At 40.3% G+C, this 25,621-nt stretch overlaps 2 protein-coding genes across 3 annotated transcripts in view; both read left to right on the top strand.

Annotated features, from left to right (window-relative positions):
- Positions 1-19,924, top strand: part of pusl1.L (pseudouridine synthase like 1 L homeolog) — a 40,787-nt gene extending 20,863 nt beyond the window's left edge. For both annotated transcript variants that reach the window (XM_018224467.2, NM_001092060.1), the window contains 6 exon segments: positions 5,872-6,059; positions 11,137-11,283; positions 14,028-14,198; positions 17,192-17,246; positions 18,071-18,233; positions 19,797-19,924. In XM_018224467.2, coding sequence (XP_018079956.1) covers positions 5,872-6,059; positions 11,137-11,283; positions 14,028-14,198; positions 17,192-17,246; positions 18,071-18,233; positions 19,797-19,852 — 780 coding nt within the window. In that variant the 3' untranslated portion in view covers positions 19,853-19,924.
- Positions 19,925-25,156: 5,232 nt separating this feature from the next.
- Positions 25,157-25,621, top strand: part of LOC108696566 (amiloride-sensitive sodium channel subunit alpha-like) — a 28,450-nt gene continuing 27,985 nt past the window's right edge. Inside the window, exon 1 of the mRNA XM_041569366.1 lies at positions 25,157-25,592. The gene's annotated coding sequence lies outside the window, so the exon portion shown is untranslated. The remainder of the gene's footprint in view (positions 25,593-25,621) is intronic.

The raw sequence follows: 25,621 nt of genomic DNA on the forward strand, positions 1-25,621 counted from the left end.
CTGGAACTGTGGTTTTCCAGATAAGGGATCTTCCATAATTTGGATCTTCGTACCTTAAAGGACAAAGAAACCCCCTGGGCGCAATACCCCTCCCCCTCCCCCGTGTTGCACCCCCTCCCTCCTCCCCCCTGGCCTACCTGTCCCCCTGGGCAAATGCCTCTAACTTGTTACTCACCCCTCTGCGCAGGTCCTGTCCACGGAGTTCACAGTCGCCATCTTCTCCCACGCACGTCTTCTTCCTGCTTTGACCGGCTGTCGTAAGCGCAGTAGGAACAGTTACCAGTATGGATCTACAGCGCATGTTCCTACTGCGCATGCACCAGAAGACGCCGGTCAAAGCTGGAAGAATACGTGCGTGGGAGAAGATGGCGACTGCGAACTCCGTGGACAGGACCTGCGCAGAGGGGTGTCCCGGAGACCCAGTCAGACCCTCTAGATGCTGAAACATTCTACATTCTACTAATGGTATTTCTCTTCTTTTTTTTTTTTTAGAAAGCATAGACCACACTAGATCTGCACGAGCTTCATTGTATTTGATATCACCAGAGCCTCAAATGCCACCTCTTGGTCAGGATATTTAGGGGCAGATTTATGAATATTTGAATTTGCATTATAGCTGAACAGGCTTATATATCTTGCAACAGGCAAGAAGCGTGTACTTGATCCTGAGATATAATTAATCCTGATTGGAGGCAAAACAATCCTATTGGGTTTCATTAATGTTTACATGATTTTTAGCATACATAAGGTATGGAGATGCAAATTATGGAAAAACCCCTTATCCAGAAAACCCCAGGTCCCAAGAATTCTGAATCACAAGCCCCGTACCTATGTCATGCTTCATGTGCTATAAATGTTTCTGTAAATTCCTTGAATACATAATCCTATTTTGTTAGAGGCACATATTTATGTAGAGTTTTGTTATCATCAAGGACTTTGCAGTGAGATTTGGTGTGCGAGAATCACAGGAGTGTGACAGGACTTGTGGTGGGCCCTAAACGTGCTGTCAGGTTCCCCCCTCACGCTCCTGTGACTCCTTATTCGTTCCACATGTTCTGCTTGCAGCCCTGTCGGCCAAATGCTTAAAGGGAGACAGCCAAGGCAGGGCGAATGTGGGAATACGGCTATTCCAAGGGCTGAGGCCGACTGCCAAGCCAAGACTGTGCGTGTAATCAGAGCACAACATGCACACTAACAGACATGCAATGGGCTTTATTAACCCTTTCAGTGCCAGCGAGGCCCATTCATTCAAGCAGGGCTGCCTCAAGACCTATAAAGGCATGATGATTGCAAGTATACCTGGATATTTTGTAATTGGTGCCCTGTGGAACAACCTTCCATGACTTTTTTTCTGGCTCCCTTTGCTTTGTTATCTGTGGAAGCCAAGACCCTTATATGCAAAGGTTTATCAGGTATTCATAATAACATCTATAATAAATAAATATATGTTTGTTTTACTGAACCCAGAGTGTCTCATTTCCTCTAAGGGGAATGTTATGTGTGAATAACTGGTGGATAAAAGGGAATAACTGTGTCTAATAAAGAAAGAAACCAGCAGCGTAACTAGATATTACAGGGCCCCACAGCAAATTATTTTTCAGGCCCCCAAAATGTTTAGCTGTTGACTTGTTTTACCAATATTTATTTCAACTGTATATGAATTAGGGCCTCATGGGGCTTCTGTACCTCTAGGCCCCCCTGCAGCCGAAGGGTCTGCTTCCTCTATAGGTATTCCCCTAGAAGAGGCTCTGTCAATGTTGCATCAAATGTTTTTTCCAAACTTGTGCAAAAGTTGCTGATTCAAGGCATTCGTCACAATTAATGTGGTTGTGCGTCAGGCCGAGTTGGCAGCACATAAAAGCTACTGGTTCATCACCCAGGCATGGCAATGCTAAGGGAATCTATATTATTTGTCATGCTGCTGCTGAGCAATAAGATTTCCTTCCCTAATCAAAGCCACATGGAAAATGAAACAATGCAGACGTGGAAAGGCAAATTAATTTTTTTTGAGACTTCTGGTTCCCAGGCATACCATAGCTGTCTTTGTTACAAAATATACATCTATTTTTCACTTTCTCCCACTGGATACGCACTCTGAGGCTGGCCCAGGGAAAACAAGCTGTAGGACTGGAAGGCAGCCGCTATCTGGGATTTCAGATGTGGGCAAATGTAGTGCAGCAGATGGAATCGATAGGGAAAGGAGTAATTTGAGGTTACAATTTTTGGACATCGAAGAGGGAGAAAATTGTTTAAAGACTGCCTGAGTCTTGTACACAGATAGATAAACTACTCCATTCCCCTTTGATGAAACGATCAGGGAAGACTGCAAGCTTCTTTGGGAAAGAGATTATAATTAGTGATGGGCGAATCTGTCCCGTTTCGCCGAAAGTTTTGCGAACCTCGAAAAAAATTGGGGAAATGTGAAAAAATTGCGAAACGCATTGACGTCAATGGGCGTCAAAATTATTTTTTTATGTGTGCCACAATTTTTACACATTCAGTTTTTCTTTCCAAACACATTTAAGTTAATGGGTGTCAAAATTATTTTGATGCGCTATCATTTTTACACGAGACTTTTAGGTGGCAGCAAATTTTTTCACTGGCGAATTTTTGCAGCAGTTTTTGCAGGTGGCGAAATGTGGAAATTTGCCTCAAATCCATGGTGAATAAATTCACCCATCACTATTTATAATAATATGGATGGAAATTGCAAGCACTAGTGAGACCAGATCAATTTGCATTAATAGGGAATCTATCCTCTGTGCTCTGGACATTATGCAGTCTAATTGTTTTAGTGGAGATTTGCAGATTAGACTATAATTTATGGCTCTTTACATTTCTAGAATAAAGGTCATTAGCCAAGGATATGCTAGCTATTTATATCATTCTACTGCAGTTTGACATCCCCATTCCTGTAATATATCCATGGCAGCTAAGGATTCTCCAGTGGATGAACTATGACCACCATCTTTTTTTGCCTTTAAATTATTGTATTTCTGGAATCCACTGTTATACTGGGCATACACATTAAGATCCAACTGTTTGGTGAGGTCACAAAACGAGTGGATCTTTCCACAATTTGACCATCTACATTCTAGGCCAAATTGAGCCGATTTGGGATTTTGGCCCATCATTCTGATCATAATGATCATAATAAGGTCACCATCCAATTAAACTGAGCAATCCCCGCCCAACTGGATTGAAACCTCCTTAATACATATGTGGCCTATTTTTCGGCCCAATATCTTTTTGATAGGCTGTAGGGGAGGGCCCATGCACGGCAGATAAGCTACCAACTCGGTCTGAAGGGGCTGAATTGGTAGCTAAAATCTGCCCTTGTATAACCATCTTTAGTCATGAACTGCCAACCCTAGTACACTTGAATACTGGATATTAAGGTACCCCTACAGAAGCTTTATCCTCAAACTTGCTGCCTGGGCATCCATTTCCCTTCCTCTTCTTCCTGCTCGTTTTTATTTTGTTTTATTCTTTTTTTATTTGCCCTGCACTGCCAGCTATTAATGTGTACAAGGCTCAGTTAAAAGATCCGGGATGTCTGTGTAAAAAACGAGATTTATATGTATTTCTGAAAGTTTAGATTTAGAGGGATCTAGACTTTCATGGGAAAGAGAAACCCAGGGGTTTGTATGTTTTTGAATATTACGTTTACATTTTATCATCTGTGTAATGTGATCTTCACACTGTAGAATTTAGAAAAAGAGCTCCAAAATATGTGAAAAGGCGATTTGGCCCATTTAAACGTCTATTTCTTGATCCACGCTGGAATATAAGGAGAAAAGCTACATTGTTGTGGATTAATTTTGTGCCAGGTTTATCGTGAGGCCTGAGACATAACTGTGAGGAATTTATGATGTGAGAACAGCTTTAAATGCCCAGTGGGACTGCAGTTGTGAATAGAGGATCAACGGTAAAACAGAATTTCTTACATTCATAGTCTCACTGGGGCATTTGCCCATGTAAAATATTAGTAGGCTAGAAGGGGAGAAGCCAGTGGGTTATAATATTGTTTAGTCCCTACAATGTATGTCCCTGACCCGTGTGTTTCTGTTACTTTGTTATCCAATGACAATTTCTACCTTTCAGCTGCTTACCAATGGAATTTTATCCCTGAATTCCTTCATAGTAATCACTCAATCTTTAAAAAAAAAAAAAATCAGATCCTACCTTTTGGAACACTAACATATCTTGTCTGCTGGTCCTGGCACTTAAAGGGCATGTAAAGGCAAAAATATAAAATCCCATTTTTACTTTCTTTAATGAAAAATAAATCTATCTCCAATATACTTTAATTAAAAGATGTCTACAGTTTTTATCATAAACCTGACTGTATGCAGTGCAATTCCCCCTTCTTTTACTGCTGTTGATAGGAATTGTCAGATGGTCCCTAACTGCTGTGCAGGTAAACAATCATACTTTCAAATGGCAGGGGGAGCCCCCGCCTTACTTCCCAGAACTCGAGCAGCATTGTTGGATTCCCTGTAGAGATTTGTATCCAGAGACGCAGTGCAGTCTCTATAATATGATTATTAATCAGTCTTGCTGTATTGGCTTCTATGGCAGATATTATTTGACTTGTGCTGTTTTGATAATTTATGACGATCCCTAAGCTTAACCTCCCTACTGAAGCCCAGACCACACTGAGCATGTGCGAGTCTTGATATTGCAGAAATGTCTAACAAAGTTACAAGATGACAGCCCCCTGCGCCAACTTTGAAAGCATAAATTATTTGTCTTATTAGGCTGCTGGTGCAGTAAGTTCATGTTTATATTTAGTATACATAATACAGCATTTCTAACATTATTCTATTTTAGACTTTAGTTGCCCTTTAAGGGTAATGTCACACTTGGAGATTTGGGGAGATTTAGTCGCCTGGCGACTAATCTCCCCGAGCTGCTTCCCCCTGTCTTCCGCCTGCTACAATGAAAAAACACCAGCGGCATGGCACTTGCCCCAGCAACCATGCATTGTAGCAATAACAATATATATGTAGTCTTACAGAGCACATTTTTAGATGGGGTCAGTGACCCATGTTTAAAAGCTGGAAAGAGTTAGAAGAAGAAGGCAAATAATTAAAAAACTATGAAAAATAAATAATGAAGACCAATTGAAAAGTTGCTTAGAATTGGCCATTCTGTAACATACTAAAAGTTAACTTAAAGGTTAACCACCCCTTTAAGGGCCAATGCCCAAACCTACAATTTTCCCTTCAATTTGTGTCTGTATGTTATCCACCCTCTTAGGTCGTAAGCTCTCTGGGGCAGGGACCTCTTTTATCACATTGTACTTAATCTCTGTATATTTATACTTATTTCTTACTATGCTTGTTACTTATTTGGCATTTATTATTATGCTTGTCCTCCCTGTGTGTACATTTTTACCCTGTAAAATTTGACAGTGCTGCATATTCATTCAGTTAAATATAACTACAATGATACATACTTACATTTCTTTGTTGTTTCAAAATTCATGCTAGTTAGGCGGTTGAGGTGTGTTGAAAACTTTTTATTGAATGTTAAAGTTTTTTTTTATAATACAATTCCTAGTACAGGCAGTCCCCGGGTTACATACGAGATAGGGTCTGTTTGTTCTTAAAGGGATACTGTCGTGGGAAAACAAGTTTTTTTTCAAAACACATCAGTTAATAGTCAAAAGAGCAAACAGATTTTTTAATATTCAATTTTGAAGTCTGACATGGGGCTAGACATATTGTCAGTTTCCCAGCTGCCCCCAGTCAGAGTCTGTAGCAGCAGCAGTGTCTCTGAGATGCATACGGTATACATGTTACAGGTAACCACTTTATAGCTTTCTATAATGGCCAGTCTGTTTTATCTGTTATCAATCCTCCACAGGTGGCAGCACAAAAACTCAGGCCTGTTGGCACCATCAAATTCTTTATCTCCAGCAGAACAGACTCTGGTGTCCATGCAATCTGTAACTCAGCACATGTGGATATAGAAAGGGCAAAAGGGAAGCCTCCATTTACAGAGGAAATTCTAGTACAAGCCATGAACCACCACCTGCAACCAGAGCCCATCAGGTGAGTCAGTGTGTATGGTGAAGGTACAATATAATAGTCAAAAATTACCTACTGAAGGAGCTTTGTCACCCCCCGCGCCCCTACTCTCCCAATCCAGAACCCTTCAAAACAAGAGTATCTTTAATTTGTATAAAGTGTACCACTCCTCCTTCCTACATATTTGTGACAGTGCCTCCTGTTTTTTTTTAATGCAAACATACATGTCATTAGTATTAATACAAGGAAAGTGTGTATTTAATAGGCTTGTCTGTCAGTCATATATGCCCCTTTGGTTTGTAATGGAGATGCACTTGCAGATTCAATTATTTGTCATTCTTTTTTCAGTGAGTTTAGGGATTAATTACAATGTATCTTAGGGGCCGATTTATGAAGAATTTCCATTACCATGCATTTTTGAGTTTTTTTTATGGCCAAAACTGTCAAATTTTTGTAAAAATTCAAATTAGATTTTCAAGAATTATCATACTCTGGCCCTTCAAAAACTCATATTCGACTATTCGCCACCTAAAACCTGCCGAATTGCTGTTTTAGTCAATGGGAGACGTCCTGGGATTAATTTGGAGTTTGCAGCCTTCCTGACATTTGAGAAAAAAATTGAATCAAGTTTTTAAAACTCGAATCGAGTACTATGCCTTTTTGGTGGTGTCCCAGGGCCGGATTTACATAGTGGGCGCCCCTAGGCCCAGTGCCGTTCATCTGAGGGGACAGGAGCAATGGGGATTGGTGCACGGGAAATTTAAAAAATGATTGTATCTCCAGTGCATCCCCAGTGTTTTTCGAACCAATGTGGGTGTGGTTGGGCAGCATGCCGCCCCCCTAAAATCCTGCCGGCCTGGGCCTAGGTGGCCTTTCCACAAATCCGGGCCTGATAAGTCCGCTGATCTGTAAGTGACCTTCCCTTTAATTATCTTTCCTAGAACCTTGAACACTGACACTTGAACATATCACAGGCAGACCAAATAGTTGCATGAACATCACATGTAAAAGTAACCTCATAAATTGATACAGGACAGACAAAATAGTTTGTGTACCTAGCCTACTAAAAGAATGATTATTTTGATATACACCCTTGGGGCTGCTGAGTGTGGTGTGTGTTACAGCTGGAGGGTGGAAGAGATTTCTCTGCGTCCCTTTGTGCACGGAAGCAAAAGTATCACTTACGTCCATGAGATTCTTTGACTTCCTTTTTTTTAACAGATTTTTTAATATTAAAAGGGTTGTTCACCTTTAAATAAACTTTGTAGAGTGATGTTTTGATACAATTTTCAGTTGGTTTTCATTTTTAATTATTTGTTGTTTTTTTATTTAGCTTTTTATTCAGCACTCCAGTTTGCAATTTCAGCAACCTGGTTGCTAGGGTCCAACCTACCCTAGCAACCATACATTGACTTGAATGAGAGACTGGAATATGAATAGGAGAAGGCCCGAATAGAAATGAGTAATAAAAGTAGCAAGAACAATAAAGTTATAACCTTACAGAGCATTTGTTTTTTTAGATGGGGTCAGTGGCCCTTGTCTGAGAGCTGGAAAGAGTCAAAAGAAGAAGAATGCTATAAACTATTAAAAGAAAACCTGAAAGATCAATTAAAAAGTTGCTTAAACTGTAGCCATTCTAACACATACTAAAAGTTAATTTAAAGGTGAACCACCCCTTTAATGCAAATGAAGAATAGTCTCATACTATAATTACCCCCTTTCCTTCTTGGACTCTTTATTGTTGTCATGGGAGGACATATAGGGTCTCTTCCTCTCTGTTAATCTTCTGTATTATAACCACCACCTTAGTTACTCATATGATATAGCTTATTATCTGCCATTGTACTGCCTCCGAGAAATCTTAGGGTAGGGCAGAGAAGGGGTTACCGGAACACTCGTTGTAAAGGCTCCCATTGGAAAGATGTTAATAAAAGCAGAAACGACAGAGGTAAGGACCTGTTATTTAGAATGCCTGGGATCTGTGTTATGTCCTCAATTGTCAGCTATTTTTAATCCATATATTCGGAATATCCACACATGGAACATCATGATAAAATAAACATTTTCTGAAGAAATAAAATAATGAGGGAGAACATGGCTCAAAGATTGGGAAAGGGAAAAGAAAAGATGATAGTAGAAAACATGCAATAGAAAGGGTTGCTTTAGTTGGCAGTAATTAAAAATAATTCTTGGGCCTTATGTAGAAATGCTCTGTAGAGAGATGTTATTACCTATATACAATAGTACGTTTGAGTGCCTAGAAGCTTAGAAACTTTAACACAGCCGTGCAGAAGAATATTCCTAGATGCACTGGGGGTGACTCTGGCAGAGTGTTCAGTATATGAGGTTAATGGATGATGCTGTGCGTGTTTATTTTTGGTGTGGGGTGCAATGAAGTGGCAATTATTTCTGGCTGGGGAACAAAGAATGTTTCTGTCTATAAAGCACCTTTCAAACTGAATCTCCATAGTAACTAATCACATTTGATGTACTTACTGCTCACTTATTACCTTTACGGAGGAGGATATGTATGTGACTAAGTGGAATTGTATTATAGTATCCAGAGAGAAAACGTCCACTTCACATCCATTGTATCTCCCTGCTCACTGCACTCAGCACTCAGCACTGCTCTATTGAGCTGAGGAATCACAGTCTCTTTTTCCTAATGCACCTAAGCTCTAGAATGCTGGAAAATATTCTAGGGCTTGACACATAAGGGGTTATTTATCAAAGGCCAAATTTTAGAGTTCTTTATACTCACAGCTCGAATGGTTTCTTATTTAAGAAAAAACTTGAAAGGAGTTCTGGGTTAACTCCTACATGACCTTGACAGGTTTTAGACGGTGTATTTTCAGATTCGAGCTATTTCCAGGGTCAGGGTATAATAAATCTTGAAAAATTTGAGTTTCTTTTTTCACCCCAGTTTTTTTGTTTGACCAGAAAAAATCTCTGTAATATAACCTCTATTCGCAAAGTTACTTATGTCTGTAGATCTTCCTTGCAACTTACTTGTGTGTGTGTGTGTGTGAGGGTGCACACATATCTGCCTCAAGGAGATGCTTATTCCAGGGTAGAGTCCTGCAGCCAAAACCTTCGGTACCTTGCGTGTTGAGGGGAGAAGTTCTGGGTGCGGTTAAAGACGCGGTTCTGCAGGTTTGCGGGTCGGGCTGTGGGTCTTCTCAGTAGCGATATTTACTCCTTTTTTCTGGTCACGGGTACTTTCGATGACGTCACCTCCGGTTTACAATGACAGCACTTCTTGTTTTACTCCTTTTTTTCCTGATCATGTCTACTTCTGATGATGTCACTTCCGGTTTACAATGACAGCACTTCCTGATTCTTGATGGTCAGCGGGTCGCGAGTCCGGGTTGCGGGTGGGGTCGGGTAGTGATACCAAGTGGGTAAGAATGCGGGTTGCGGGTCTGGATTGCAGATTGCGGGTACGGGTCACAAAAAATGGAGCCGTGCAGGATTCTATTCCAGGGTTCCCTTACAGGCTCATGCCTGCAAACACATTTTACTTGCACCAAAGAATTGCAAATATATACTCTCAAGGCTTATCGAAGTACAGGTATGGGAAACGGAAATCCAGAAAGTTTTGAATTACAGGACTGCTATTTCCCACACAGTTCAGTTTAAACACTTAGAAAAACAAGACTATGGTCATTAAATTAGCAAGCCACTATACCACTTCAAGGGAAAACCCATACAGTGGTCCTAACTACTGTATCTACCTCTGCTCATATTTGTAATTGTCTGGGACCTTCAGATCAAATAGTCTAATCCACTGCTGCTGTAGCTTTTATAGGTGAGAATTAATCACACAATGTACACTGGTTCTGCATAGGACACTGCACATGCTTCTTGTCACTTGTATTAGTAAATAAACCCTTATAAGCTGGACTGGAATTCAAGATAGGTCCTGGCATTTTAAATACACAGAGGTCCAAACAGCCCCCACCAGCACAATAAATAGTGACCTGCAGGAGCCCATCTGACATTTGCCAGGACCTACAAATTGCCAGTCTGGGCCTGAGCCCTTATGTCTGTCACTTTACTGGTGAATATCAAATGTCAACAGTGACATAGCATTCCAGAGTTCTATTTCTATTAGTTAAAATGATAATAAAACCAATATAATAAAAAAAGGAATACCATGCCTTGCTACCATGTTCTGTGAATCATTGCACACACTTTTGGGTTTTCAGGTATATGCATAGCTGAAGACAAGATAGGATAACACGGAAGCAATTTATACTCTCTTGATAGCATTCATGGCACCTAGAACTCTGTTCATCCAGGGGTAGGATGACAAATTTCAAGGAGAACCTACAAGGATTAAGGAACGGTTTATTATGAGCATCATCTGCCTCTATTTATTCTGGGTCAGATCGTTAAGATAACTTTGACTAGGATGTCTTATTGTATTGCTTTTACTGGTACAATATGATCTTAAGGGACAGGGGAATATTATTTGAAACGTTGGGGTACTGGTGATATTGTTAGGTATGTATATGATTGCCACTTTAACAATAAGGGAGTGTGTCTTATTGTTTATATACTGTACACAACATGAAAGAAGACAAGGAACACATTTTTTTGTAAAGGCAGGCCATCTGTACCTGACATTTGGAAAATGCATTACTATCTTCTTCTGTTTCTTGTTCTGTCTTTATCTAGCAGCATTCACCTATCCTTAATAAATAAAATCAATGTACTCAGGTGCTGCTGTTTTAAAGGCATTGCAGCTCTCATGCACTAGGGAGCCATTCATTGTATACGTTGTTGACACAACAGGAGTTGGAGATCAGTGCACCTGAGAGGCCAAAAGTCTTCCAAACTTATCACCAAAATAGCTGCTCTTTGTTGAGAGAATACTCTTCCAAGCCTTCTGTAATGAAACTATTTCTGTTATGTAAAATACCTTTAATACCACTTAACAACAAGATGTTTGAAAAAAGCTTTGGCATAGAAGAAAAACATAAGCACACTGCTGTATACTTCAGTCCATTCCCCCATTTACCTTTGTATATTTCTGTTCCAGTGATGGTCTGTACTCTGAACTGTTCCAGCTAATTGTTATCTGTTTCCTTTCACCCAGGTTACTAAAGGCCATTCGTGTATGTGACAACTTCCATGCTCGTCACAATGCTCTGTCTCGGACGTATGTCTACCGTGTGGCAGCAGGATGCAGTCGTCCAGAGCTTCCTGTGTTTGAGGGAAACCTTTGCTGGGCAATACAAGATGGGTAAGTGCTTGTAATTGTGGCCTCAAAAGAAAGAAAAACAATACAGGTACTTCTGCAGGGCCCTTGCCCCCCTAGGCCCAGCTACTGTGCCCCCCCCCCCCGCACGCATTTTCTGGATGTGAATCTTTTTCCAATCAGGACATTTATGCAAAAGTGGATCAGATGGATCAACTAGCAGTTAGGCTTGTTTGAGATATATCTATATATATTCTCTATATATAGACACCTTTTTATACATAGATGCAGAGAGAGATGTGTCCCTTGTTTTGATAAGTTTGTCAATTGTGCTACAGTGGGCAGCCGCAGCATCAGTTAAATATTTATTATAAAATAAAAAAGTCAAATCTTGGCAGCATCATAATCTTTGTAGTTCCTATTTCTCAGCAGACATTATCCCTTATAATACATGAGTGATACTCCGAGTTCCCTGTATAACTCAGCCTGCAGCCTTGTGCCTTTATATGGTCACAGAACAACCCCTCAGTGACTCCTAATATCCTTATCATTTACAGTAGGGGGTACATTATCCCTTATAATACATGAGTGATACTCCGAGTTCCCTGTATAACTTAGCCTGCAGCCTTGTGCCTTTATATGGTTACTGGACCCCTCAGTGACTTCTAATATCCTTATCATTTACAGTAGGGGGTACATTATCCCTTATAATACATAATGATACTCCGAGTTCCCTGTATAACTCAGCCTGCAGCCTTGTGCCTTTATATGGTCACAGAACAACCCCGTCAGTAACTTCTAATATCCTTATCATTTACAGTAGGGGGTACATTATCCATTATAATACATAAGTGATACTCAGAGTTCCCTGTATAACTCAGCCTGCAGCCTTGTGCCTTTATATGGCCATAGAACCCCCTCAGTGACTTCTAATATCCTTATCATTTACAGTAGGGGGTACATTATCCCTTATAATACAAGAACTGAAATGGTTTTCATTTTGTAGGAAGCAGGAAAGGGACATAAAAAAATCTGTAACAGGTTTAGAAGTTAGAACACTTGTGATTCTGCACCTCCAGCAAATCTGCAAGTTGACTATGACATATTTCTCTACATGGCCGATATACAGCAGATCTGCAGGGGAAATATTAAATGTACATACCAGGAACAGATCACCTTTCTGGGACACACGCAGCACAGCAGAGGCAGCAGCAGCACGAGCACAGAGAGGAGTGGGAGGGGGCGGAGCCACAGTGGGAGATAGGCCGGTCCTAAAGCCAGCCGGATCTATCAGGAGCAGCCGACTTACACAAGATGTTAGGGGGCGCCTTCTTGCCGCCCCTAACATCTTGCCGCCCTAGGCCCGGGCCTAGGGGGCCTTTCCCTAAATCCGGGCCTGTACTTCTGTTTAATCCTACCATTATTTATTATGCTTCTGGTATTGCTATAGTCCTGATTTGGCCTTTGAAGAGTTGATTGGGAGCTCTTATGGGAAATCAGAAAGCACCACACTTGTGCCCTTCAGGTTTCCTTGGTCCCCTATGGATTTTATTACTAACCAGTAACTTAAGGGTTACTATATAGAACTGTAAAGCAACTGAATGTGCTATATATGTAGTACAGGTATGGGACCAGTTATCCAGAATGCTTGAGACCTGGGGTATTGATCTTCATATCTTAAAGTAACAGTTGATTGTAAAAATAAAAACAGGGGGAATAGATAGGCTGTACAAAATAAAAAATGTTTCTATTATAGTTAGTTAGCCAAAATTGTAATGTATAAAGGCTGGAGTGACTGGATGTCTAACATAATAGCCAGAACTCTACTTCCTGCTTTGCATAAAGGTCAGATGAAAAAGCAAACCGTTATGACCCATAAGGCCCCCCCTCAAGTCACTGACTGGTTACTGTCTGGTAACCAATAAGTGGAAACCAAGAGAGGTGCAAAGCAGGAAGTAATGTTCTGGCTATTATGTTAAACACATGCTCACTCCAGCCTTTATACATTTCATTGAAAACATTTTTTATTTTACATTTTAATTTACCAAGTTTTTATTTTTATTCTGAACAATTCCTTTAATTATTACAGAGAAAAATGAAATCATTTAAAAAAAAATGTAATTATTTATAATTTTATTAAAGTGAAATTTGGAGCTTTCTGGATAATGGTATTCCAGATAATGGATCCCATACCTGTTCAATCCTATTACCAAGAGTTTTGTGTAAAGTGTCCTGTGGCAGCAGGGGAAACCACTATGATTGGTTCACAGAGGGAATTAAACAACACTGATTACTGCCCTGCCTGTTAATGAGCTTAATGTAAATAAAAGAATGTTCTTTAAAATTCAAGTTTTCTTTAGAATTGTGCTTGAGTTCCCTGGCGCCATCTTCTACTCATTTACCTTCTCTTCTGGTCTCTTCACCAATACTAAGCCTACAGGAGCATGTGCAGTTGGGCCTAGTCAGGAATGGCTTCAGCTGTGCATGCTCCTGTAGGCTTCGTATGGCAAAGAGACCCAAAAGAATGTGCAGCTCTGCATTTTATGCTCAGGTTTTTTTCAGGGACACCTTTCTGACTAGGGAGAGGTGAGGGGTGATGGAAGTCAGTTAAGGGGGGGGCATGTTACTGGGGGGGGGCGGTTAGTTCTCCTTTAAGGCAGGCTGTTATTCCATAAAACAGCAAATTAGTATTACTGATCTATATGAATTAGGGAGTGATATCGGTGCTGGGGTGGAGCAAAGTGATTGCATTTCTTATTGTAATCCCATGTCTCTGTTTGGATTTGTAGTCTGAATGTGACAGCAATAAATGAAGCTTCAAAGATGCTCCTGGGTACCCACAACTTCAGTGCTTTCCGATCTGCTAATTCTGAGAATGCCTTCAAGTCTCCCATCAAGACTCTGCAGCAGGCAGATATTAACCCTTCCTGTGGCATACTGACACATCATTGGCAGAGCAGGTAATAGCAGCGTGTGTTCCTTTCTCTAATGCCAATACATTTTTATCACCTTGGAATTTATCAAGATTTTAAATATCATAATGTCAGAAAGGGCATATTCCCGACCATATTCTGATGGGACACTCAGGCCAGATCCAATGCAAACAACCATAATTGCACATGGCAAACGTCATTAAAAAAATTAAATGTAGAGCAGCACACATAGGTGATACTTGGTGGGGCAGATGTATCCATTTTTGGGTATGAGAGAAAAAAATAGATACTTGGCTAGAATTTATTCTTTTTTTTTCTTTAATAAATTGCGACTATTCAAGTTCTCAGAAAATATTCTTAGCGTATATGCAGTCACTTTTTTTCAATCACAAAAGCACCCAATCTCAAATTTGTTCCTAAGTATCTCTTGTTATGGGATTAATTAAATCCCCCTGTGGTTGAAGGGTCTGTATATAGGTAGTTAAACTTTTAAATATACACAATATTGTTTTTACAAAAAGATATGATTTATGGGGTAAACGCTGCCAGACCTAAATGGCCAACTGCTTCTCCTACACCAGGGAGAGAAAGGAACCCAAAGGTCTGCTCATTTCCTGAAAACAATCATGGAGGAACTAACAGACCATCTACATAAGATGCCAGTAGAACATATACCAGATTTTTATAGAAGGAATTGAATAGAACTCAAATCAGATTGTATTTGCAGAGCTCTAACAGATGGTGAAAATGGGTCCTCCATTTCTGGAGCATGCTTCAGTCAAACGTTATAGCAGATGAAAAGTTTGATGGTGTGCCCCATCTTGGTGGGCAAGCACCCGTTTACCCATTTATCAGAACGAACTTGCGCCTGACAAGTACAAGCCCAAAAAAGTGGGTTCTAATTGTAACAGAAAGATTTGTGGCAGTAAAAGACATGTTGATGTCCATTCATTGGCTGATGCAACCTTGCAAGTAAGCATGCTTTATGTATTTAGAAGACTTCTCCAGTCAAATAGTCTCTGTGTATAGGCTTATGTCACTACCTGCTATCTGGGTGAGGCTGTGAAGGGAAGGAGCCATTTCCCCAGCCCAGTGCAGTTCTCTGTGATTGCCAACAGTTCCCTTGTACTGAGACATTGGATCAGGTTGGCAGAGAGATTTATCTACATGTTCACATGGGCGTTAGGAATGGTTTAGATGAGAGAAACCAAAGTCAAATAGACAGCTGGAGGGTGCTCCTTCCCTGAGAACTGGATCCCTACACAGTTCATTCTTCATGTCATGTAGCTCCTAACACTGTATAGATGGGGGGGGGGTTAAGTGGGAATCCACAGACATATTCATGTGATGGGACATAAGGGTTAATGGTACATTGCCTGTGGGTAGGAATTTCCCATGAATAAGATTTACTTGGAATAACCAAATCTCCCTGTGGATTCTCTGTACAAACGTCAGAAGACGGTCGACCCCACCCGGCATGCAGAACTTTCTAAAGCAAAACCCTGAGCACTAAGTACAGGATGGGCTTGTGAGCTGATCTGCGGCTGTGACACTGTATTCTCCCTCTTTTATATGGAACGTTTTAAAGTGGGCGCTTTCAGCTTTTTCCTTTTATGTCGGCTCCGTCAGAGCATTTTATTGTGATGCATCACTGGCAGCAGTTTCCAATTCCAGCAGGCTGGGAATGTTTCTACTTAGCACCAAACTGTCCCAGCCATGAAATAAAACCTTTATCAATTCTCAATTCTAATTTCCAAGGGGCATCATCATTTCATTATTGTGATCTGTCCATCACAGTGGCAATGTCCTTAATGTCAGCGCCAAAGGCATAGGGACTGACAAGAAAATATATAGCGTAATATTGTTTGATAAATGACACCCCGTATAGTGCGGGATTAATAAGTACACCACTTTGTGTGTTAGACCCCTTCCAGTTTCAACACCACCAATAGAGAATAGATACAGAGGGAATAACTAATCCTATTTTGTGCAGATGGGTACAAACATTCACTTTTTTAGCTTGCACATAAGAAATGATCCCAGGGCACTGCTTTCCCTCTCGTGCAGGCTGTGATAAAATGGATTCATCAGTACCAAAAGGGTTGAATGTAGACAATAATTTGAGAGCTTTCTTATGATAAAGTGTCTTTGGAAAATTGGAAAACTTTTTAAAATGTAGTTAAGTCATCACTTTTAATATATAGTTATCATATATTTATTGTATACTGGATGTGTAATTTTTACCTATATACACTTTCATATTTTACCATAACCCATTGTAAATCATATAAATTAATCCGATCCATCGACGGACACGAGGAAAAGACGCTACAAGGAGGTTTACATCCAAAACTCAAGCGTGCGGTCAGACTATACACCAAGGGGGATCTCAAGTGAAACGTCCAACCTAAATATGTTTTTATAACATGAATACCATGTGAGTGTAATTTTAAAACTTTATTTTTAAAAATTAAAAAAAACGTTTTACACTATTGCTGCTGCAAATCACTTCACAGCCAGCATGAGAGGGAAAGCAGTGCCCTGGGATCATTTCTTATGTGCAAGTCATCTGTATCTATTCTCTGATGGTGGTGTTGAAACTGGAAGGGGTCTAACACACAGAGTGGTGTACTTATTAATCCTCTTAAAGCACTATAGGGGGTGTTAATTATCAAACAATATTACCCTATATATTTTCTTGATAGTCCCTGTGCCTTTGGCGCTGGCTTTGTTTTTAGATATTGAGATTTCGACTTGAAGGGATACAAGTACAAGCCGGACAAGGAGTGTAAACCTTGGGACTTTTTTTTTTTTTTTACTTCATTCCTTAATGCCCTTAACTGGCATCCACTTTATATACACAAGTCTGCAGGTAGGGGGCAGGGGAGCCTGTTAAAAAATTTCGCCTTCTGGACCGTTAGCATCTAATTCTACCACAGCTTGACCCACTGTACTACATTCAGAGTAGTGATCAGTTCATCTAATAAATAACAACCGTTATACTTTTGTTTTTTATCTAGAAACCTGCAGTTTTGGGATTTTACTTTCAGAGCCAGATCCTTTCTATACAAGCAGGTATGTCTGTTTATTAGCTAATGTCTCTCCTAATCTAATCACTGTGAAATAGTTATCAATATTCATACACTGCAGGAATAAATTCCCCTGATAAAGACCTATTTCTATATGATGTGTATAGTATAGTTTATTATCCAGTTTCAAATGCATTGAATATTGTGTTAGTAACAGTTCCATGACCAGTGCTCAAATACAATTTAAGATTATTACAGGATTGTTACTGCCTTCTAGTGGTATATCTTCTTAATGCTACTTCTTTTAGTAGAGTTTCTAAATGAAATACAATGTGAAAGATCAAGTTGTATTATTTATAGTATTTGGGAAATATCATACAATGTATAAAGTGAATTTTTGGTAGCCAGATATAGGCACACTTCAGAACACTGGGTTCTGCCATTATAGGTTCATCCCCCACTTTGTTGCCAAGCACTTATTCAGGAACTCACTACCTTATAACAAGGTTACAAATATGTGAATTGTTTTAGATCCTCCTATAACAGCACAACAAACCAGGTATCCCCATGATTTGTCTTTAGGCCAGGCTTTAAGGTATATTTTGGGTGGTGAATAAGCAGTCACACTAAATCCTACACCACTGGGCTTCATGCTGAGCTCCCCATCAACTGCTTTGGCCCCAACCCTAAGTGAGGCCAGACACACAATTTGGGAAGCAGTAATATAGAAATATCTTTATTTCTTTAATCAGAAATCTTTATGTTTGCAGATATTATATCCTGACATCTCTCTTTGTACTACAATGAAGCCAAAGTGGTAATTCAATCAAATATTCAAATACTCTGTCTTGGTTTTCTTGGGAATTTTAGGTGAGGAGAATGACTGGTGCGCTAGTTGCTGTTGGACAAGGTCGGCTCACACCACAACAAATAAAGGAGTTTCTGGAGAATCAAGATCCTAATTGTTTCCTGGGGAACTTTGTTGCTCCACCACATGGGCTTTTCCTTAAGGATGTAGAATATGATGGAACCAGTAAGTTTTGGAAATCTTGGGTACTGATTTCTGTCCCCTACAAAAGGGACAGGCCAGTGCTGGGGAACTGCATTGGTCAGGGGAAGCTCAATGAAACAACACAAATGTGCCTCTTGATGCTGCAGGTAGTTCACTGGGAATAAAAGCATCTGGGATAGGCCTGCAGATCTGGTGTGTTCAAATATTTTGTTAGGTTGATCTTTTTTTATATAAAGTGTTCTCTCACCTGTATATCAGCAGCCAGCTATTAAATAGTACCTTTGCATTAGGCTATGGCTTTGCCAGCCTCTGGTCCAGGGTCAGAGACTGATAATTGAAGCCATGTTGGAAGAGTTTCATACTACAAATCAGTGTTATAGAAGGCCAGACTCCCCCAGTTAGCTTACATTGGTGGCTGATTGATGCCAACTTCTTCTTGAGTATGGTATATTTTAAAGGACAAGAAAATCCATCCGTAAGTGATATATCCCCTGCAAATCCCCTCCAAAATGAACATCCGCAATCCTCAGAAATATTGAACTATCTGTCCCCTATGTGGTCCTGACTGTGCATCTCTGTGTGCTCCAAGTGGGACATTGCTTGCAGATTCCTGGGAAAAGGTCTTCCAACATGGCAGCCACTGACCTCACTGTACCACAAATATTGCAGCTGGAGCCCAGGGGGTTTCTTTTTATGTGCAGGGGTTCCAAACCTGGGAAAAATGCCATTTAGGATGACATCTTGAAGGTGAAGGCCTTGTTTACAGATATAATGAGGACTATAGAAGTAACTTTACAGCTATAATTTCACGGAGCTGTAATGTTTAGAGATAATGGGCTTACTAATTGCATTCCTTTCTTCTTTATTTAACTATATGCATGAGAAGGAGCTGCTATATTACTGTTTTCATTTGTTTGAAGATAAAGTTCTGATAATAAATTAATGGCCCCTTAGATGATATTATTATTAACATTGGGATATTGTAAAATGATTACATACTATAAAAAAGATGAAAGAGAATATAGATATATACACTGTATACATTGTCCTGTGCAAGCCCTGATCCACGCCATACAATGAGTGGTGTTCAGCTGGTAGACAGAAGAGTAGAAAGCTGCTTATGATTTCCTAGGGACTGGCACAAAGTCAAAGTACATTATTATTTTCTACTTATTAGAGAGAGAGAGTGAATAAGAGACAAGGGGAAGGAGCTGCCTTCCAAACACAAAGGCAACACTGTCTGTAGATTTTGCCACTTCTAGCTCTTTTGTTCTGCTTTGTAGGCTCAGCAGTGAATACAGACAGAGGTTGATATAAATTGTCTGTAGTAGGCACAGCTCTCTAGCTTTTCTAATAGACTGTAAAGAGAAATACTGTGAAACTCTGCCAGTGTAGGTTCCCCCCCTGCACTATGCTCAATTTCTCAGAAAAATCTTAGTCAATAGTGGCCCTATATAGAAACACAAACCTTACTTAGTGTATATTCTTGAATTTTCCCCAATAAGCTCTTTTTGAATTTTTGCTTTAAAATTGTCAATTTCTAGACTTACTCTCTTTTTTTCCCTCCCATCCTCTCAATTTAAGAATTGAACGGCTTTTCAGCTGAAGAGACGCAGAAATATTCCAGCCACTTGAACTAAGCCAAGCTTTCTTTGCTGCTCTTGTCTGTTCTTATCTACTGTTTGTAAAATAAATGCATATATTTTTTAAAATGTGTATTGTTATTACAATGACAAGGAGCGAGCCACAAGGTGTGAATAGAATGGCTGGTGCTGTCTCTATAAATACTGCAGGCTACTGGGTAGCACTGGGCCATATCGTGTGCTGGATGCTTTCTGCATATAGTGAAATGGAGCTGTAGAGAAAACTCTACTAAATACAGTCTTCAGCTCCACTTATCCCAACCCAGGAGTGCTGCACCTGAAGCTTGGGAACAGTCAGTCAATGTTGCCCTTCCAATAGAAAGCAGTTTAAATTGCAAGCTTGAGATCCCTAGAAAAAAAACACTTCTAACCTCCCCAAGCAACTATAATACTACCCCCCCACCATACACACCTGGGGGTATATTTATGAAAGAGTGAAGGTAGAAATCACTACATTTCACTAGAGTGAAATACTGCCTCTCTCATTCATTTCTATGGGATTCTTAAAGGCGTATTTATCAAAGGGTGAAAGTGAAAGTTCACCATTTGATAAATACGCCTTTAAAAATCCTGTAGAAATGAACGGAGAGAGGTGGTATTTCATGCTATCAGACTGTGGTCATCTCTAACTTCACTCTTTGGTAAATATATCCCCTTGTACGATCAAGCATTAAAGGGGAACTATCGCAAAAATGTAATATAAGCTTCAGCATACTGAAATAAGAAACTTTCTAAATATCAATTCAAAATTCTGTAGCGTTTCTGAAACAATCAAGTTTATCTTCACTCTTCCTCTCTCATCTGCATATTAGTGGCAATTAGCCACATGTAGAGAAGGGCACAATTCATTTATACATTTCTAAGGGCAACAGTTGTACAGTATGGCTGGAAGGTGACTGTATTGTACTAAACATCTGTGAGAACGTGGCAAGGGCAGGACTACTTGTATCCAAACACCATTGCACCAGTGCCAAATCCATGCCCCTGCAGCAAAAACAATTACCCACCTTCTTCTAAAAATTACCTATTCCCAGTGTTCACATAAACATCAAAAAAGTAGGACGGCACTCCGGTACATGGAATATGCTTTTATTCCAGATTCATACAAGGATCCAACGCCCTACGCGTTTCGGGAATCACTCCCTTAATCATAGGCAACCAGTGTTCCCCAAAAAAACAATTCCCAAGGTGTCAAACGGATACAGATAGCATAAAGGAAAATGGAGTTATGCAATATATATTTTATTTTTTCATATCATTAAGACAAACAGAATGATATTCCTCCTCACCCCTTGCATTTACTGTATGTTACTTTCCACTCACCTTTTAAATGTATAAAGTTCTAATACAAAACAGTGATGAAACAACAGAAATATATGTTCCTCTGGTATTCTCCCACACTCTGAAAACATACAGGCACATTAATGGACTCTTGTCTAATAGTGTCAATGAATACAGGTCCTTTTACCTGATCTCATGTTGTACCATTGGCATCTGAGAAACTTCCAGTGTTCTTTACTCTGCAATACAAAGGTATGTGCCAGGAGGTTTCAGTGCAGCAGGCTGTGGTACCTGAACAGAAGCACAGAAATGGAAAAAGAGAATTATCTATTACAGATGAAGCCACTTGGATTTGTGAGTTAAGGGCTATTCCACACGGGGAGATAGCCACGCATTTGCGGTCGCGGCGACAAAGCGCCGCGCCAGTCGCCGCGACCGGCGCAGGCGACAGTTTTGTATGGGCGCCTATGTAAAAACGCCTGTGCTAACCACACGAGGCGATGCGCTTTTCAACAGTCGCCTGAAAATGCCTCGCCAGGCTTTTTCAGGCGACTGTTGAAAAGCGCATCGCCTCGTGTGGTTAGCACAGGCGTTTTTACATAGGCGCCCATACAAAACTGTCGCCTGCGCCGGTCGCGGCGACTGGCGCGGCGCTTTGTCGCCGCGACCGCAAACGCATGGCTATCTCCCCGTGTGGACTAGCCCTAAATGCGTCATGACTCAGAGTTAATTGAAGAAACTGTGTTATCTAAAGTTATCTTAACTCATTTAATGCATTTAACCTTTTCATTAGCATACCAAAGCACCATTGTTCACAATGGTGAATGCTTTAATTAGATGGGATGTTGTGTCACAGTTTTCTGTGTTAAATGAGATAAATGGGATATCTGTGTTTAGTTATTCTGTGTCAAACAGACAAACCAAAGTGGCTGCATCTGTATATAGATGTGAGTGCACAGACAAATGTAGATCTGTAGAAAACAAAATTAGCAGTGCAAATCTGTGGCTGCCCCATCTCCAACTTACTAAAGCAAACGGCTACCATTGTGTAATGGATTCTGCCCTCACTATGGACAAACTGACCAGTTTAAACAGAACACCTCAATCTCTTGCTCAAACCAGAAGCAAGAAGATAAGACACACGTTTTTGGGAGGAACAAAGCATAGCGGACATAGGAACAGAAAATGGAGTTGATTAGAATTCAGTCAAGAGGTGAACAGAAAAAGAAAAACGTGGGATTCTAAAGAAAGGCCAAAAGCAAAAGAGAAGAACTGAGGAGAACACCAGTGACTGATAGAAAGAGGAAACAGCTGGACAGAAGAAAGATGAAAAATCTGAAAAATGAGGAATAAAGAATGTGAAAATAAAAGAGAAAGGCAATGGAGGAAACCAGAAGTGGAAGACAGGACACAGTGAGAACTAAGGAGAAGGGATAGGGACATATGAAATGTAACAGCAGAGAACAGGAAGCTATAAATGGGGATGGAGAATGAACAAGTTGCATTAGAGGAAACTTTTTAAAATTTTACTATTTATTATTATTACCATGTATTTTTAAAGTGCCAACATATTGCGCATATGCTAGGCATTTCTATATATGAAAGACATAAATGTCTCCAAAATCAAACAGCTGGTTGCTTAAGGGCAATGGCACACCAGGAGATTAATTGTCAGTGATAAATCTCTGCTTCTGCGGGAGACTAAAGCTGGCCATAGACACAAAGATGTAATCATACGAATCAAGGATTCGTACGATTTTCGGACCATGTGTGGAGAGTCCCGACATTTTTTCGTCCGGCGGAGATCGGTCGTTTGGTCAATCGGACAGGTTAAAAGATTTCTGTCGGCTGCGGGTAATATCTCTGCATGTATTGCCGATCATATGATTTTCAGTGGTAGACTGTCACTAGCTTTGGTCAGACATAACTTTCATACGATTGCTGTCAGGGGCAGAACATCGGCTGATCTGTTCTTTTGTACTTTATTTGGTCGGAATGGTAAGACTTTGGTCTGAATGGTTAGTGGCAGGTCAGGAGATGGGGAAGTCCGATCGTACATTGATTTGTACAATCGGATCTTTGCGTCTGTGGCCAGCTCAACATCTTCCAAAATTACTTGAAGTTTCCTCTTGAGTCAACTTCAAATGATTTTGGGAGACTAAAGTGACACATGGGTTTTACCATCATCGATTCACATTATTGCCAGTAGGAAAGCATTTACAGGAGATTAGTCACCCTCAGAAGCAGAGATTTATCGCTGGTGATTACTCTCCTGGTGTGCCATTGCCCTAAAGTAAAAGTTCTACTGAACAGAATGCCCTCAGCCACTATAGTCAAAATGTGTCAAATGTTTTTATCTGTTCAGGGCTGCTGTATACCCCACTTTACTGGACACGGCTACCTGGAAATGATGAACCTCAGATGGTATTTGAGCAGGCATAAAGGTTGGTGTCAGTGAAATTTCTGTGCCCCTCTGTTGCTGCAGGGTCTGCTGAACAAATATGATTGTTACAAAAATATATGATTTATGGGTTAAACAGTGTCAGACCTAAATGACCAACTGATTCTTCTACACCAGGGAGAGAAAGGAACCCAGAGTTCTGCTCATCTTGCACTCATTGCTGGAAAACAAACATGGAGGAGCTTACAGCCACCTACATACAGTAGAACCACCAATTGAACAAAATATCTCCACTAAATATACCAGTTTTCTATAGAAGGAAAAGAACACAAATCAAATTGTATTTGCAGAGTTCTAATTTAACAGATGGTGAAAATTGGTCTGCTATTTCTGGAGCATGCTTCCGTCAAAAGTTATAGCAGATGAAAGGTTTTATGGTATGTCCCATCTTAGTGGACACCTCTTTTATCCATTAGCACCCGACAAGTACAAGTGCAAAAAAGTGGGGTTTTCTTATAACAGGCAGAATTGTGGAAGTTCATCATGTTGGAAGAGAGATTTATCTACATGTTCACATGGGTGTGAAATGTTTTAGATGAGAGAAACCAAAGTGAAATAGACAGCTGGAGGGTGCTCCTTCCCTGAGAACTGGATCCCTACAAAGTAACTCTTTATTCTCAATGTCATGTAGCTCTTAACACTGTATAGATAGGGGGGATTAAGTGGGAATCCACAGACATATTCTTGTGATGGGACATAAGGGTTAATGACACATTGCCTGGGGGTAGGAATTTTCCCATGAATAATAATACTTGGAATAACCAAATCTCCCTGTGGATTCTCTGTACAAGCGTCAGAGGACAGTCGACCCCACCCGTCATGCAGAACTTTCTAAAGCAAAACCCTGAGCACTAAGTACAGGATGGGCTTGTGAGCTGCGGCTGTGACACTTTATTCTCCCTCTTTTATATGAAATGTTTTAAAGTGGGCACTTTCAGCTTTCTCCTTTTATGTCGGCTCAGTCAGAGCATTTTATTGTGATGCATCACTGGCAGCAGTTTCCAGAACAGGCTGGGAAATTATCTATAGTAGAATTTTACGGTTTTCAGGGAACAAGAAAAAAATGGTGTAAAAGCCAGGAAAATGTAGAATCAGGGAATTGTATTATGCATAATATATAGGTGGGACCACAAAACAACAATGTAAAATGAGGGAAAACTTAAAATGAGGGGATGTAAAATTGAGGTTCCACTGTATTTAGCACCAAACTGTCCCAGCCATGAAATTAAACCTTAATTCCAATTGCAGTTTCCAAGGGGCATCATCATTCCATTACGCTGACAGAGATCTGTTTGTCATCATGATGGCAATGTGCTTGACATGTTACAGCTCAGATAGTGTTGGAATGGGAACCAGCATCCACTCTATTTATTAAGTCTGCAGTTGGGGGCAAGAGAGCCTGGTTTAAAATGTTACCCTCTGGACCAGGGGTGTCCAAACATTTTGCAAGGAGGGCCAGACCATTTAGCCCAACATTCTTTGAACCATTAACACCATAACTCATTTAAACAAGGAATCGCGCAGCGGTAGTGGTAATATTTGGGCACATTAGTGAAATGATCTACCACTTGTCTAGCAATAGACACGTACTGGCACATAGTGACGCGCCGCTCTCTTATACTTCTTTAGCGCTGAAGGTGCAATAAAAGTAGTGACGTGCCAGTAAAGTAAAGAAGTATGCGAGAGCAAAAAAAAGCAACACAAGCAGGACATGGCCCATAATTCAAGGATGGTTGATCATGTCACAATACAACAGGTATTGGCCGGCAATAATCATAGAACTGTTCTTTGTGCCTGTAGGGAAAATGATTAAGAATAGCACAAAACATTAAAGATCTTTATATCTCTAGGAGTCCCTTTAGGTTAGTGTGTGACTTTCTCAATCAGTTGGACACCTTCCAGCTCTCTGGAACTGATAAGGTGAATGAGCTGTATTGCTGTTATTCTGCGCTCCTTGTGCTCCCCAGTCTTCTCATCCTAAGAGAACAGCAACAAGTAAGTGCACATTTTTCTCATTTCATAAA

The sequence above is a fragment of the Xenopus laevis genome, chromosome 7L, assembly GCF_017654675.1.
Source record: "Xenopus laevis strain J_2021 chromosome 7L, Xenopus_laevis_v10.1, whole genome shotgun sequence".
In the NCBI taxonomy this organism is placed as follows: domain Eukaryota; kingdom Metazoa; phylum Chordata; class Amphibia; order Anura; family Pipidae; genus Xenopus; species Xenopus laevis.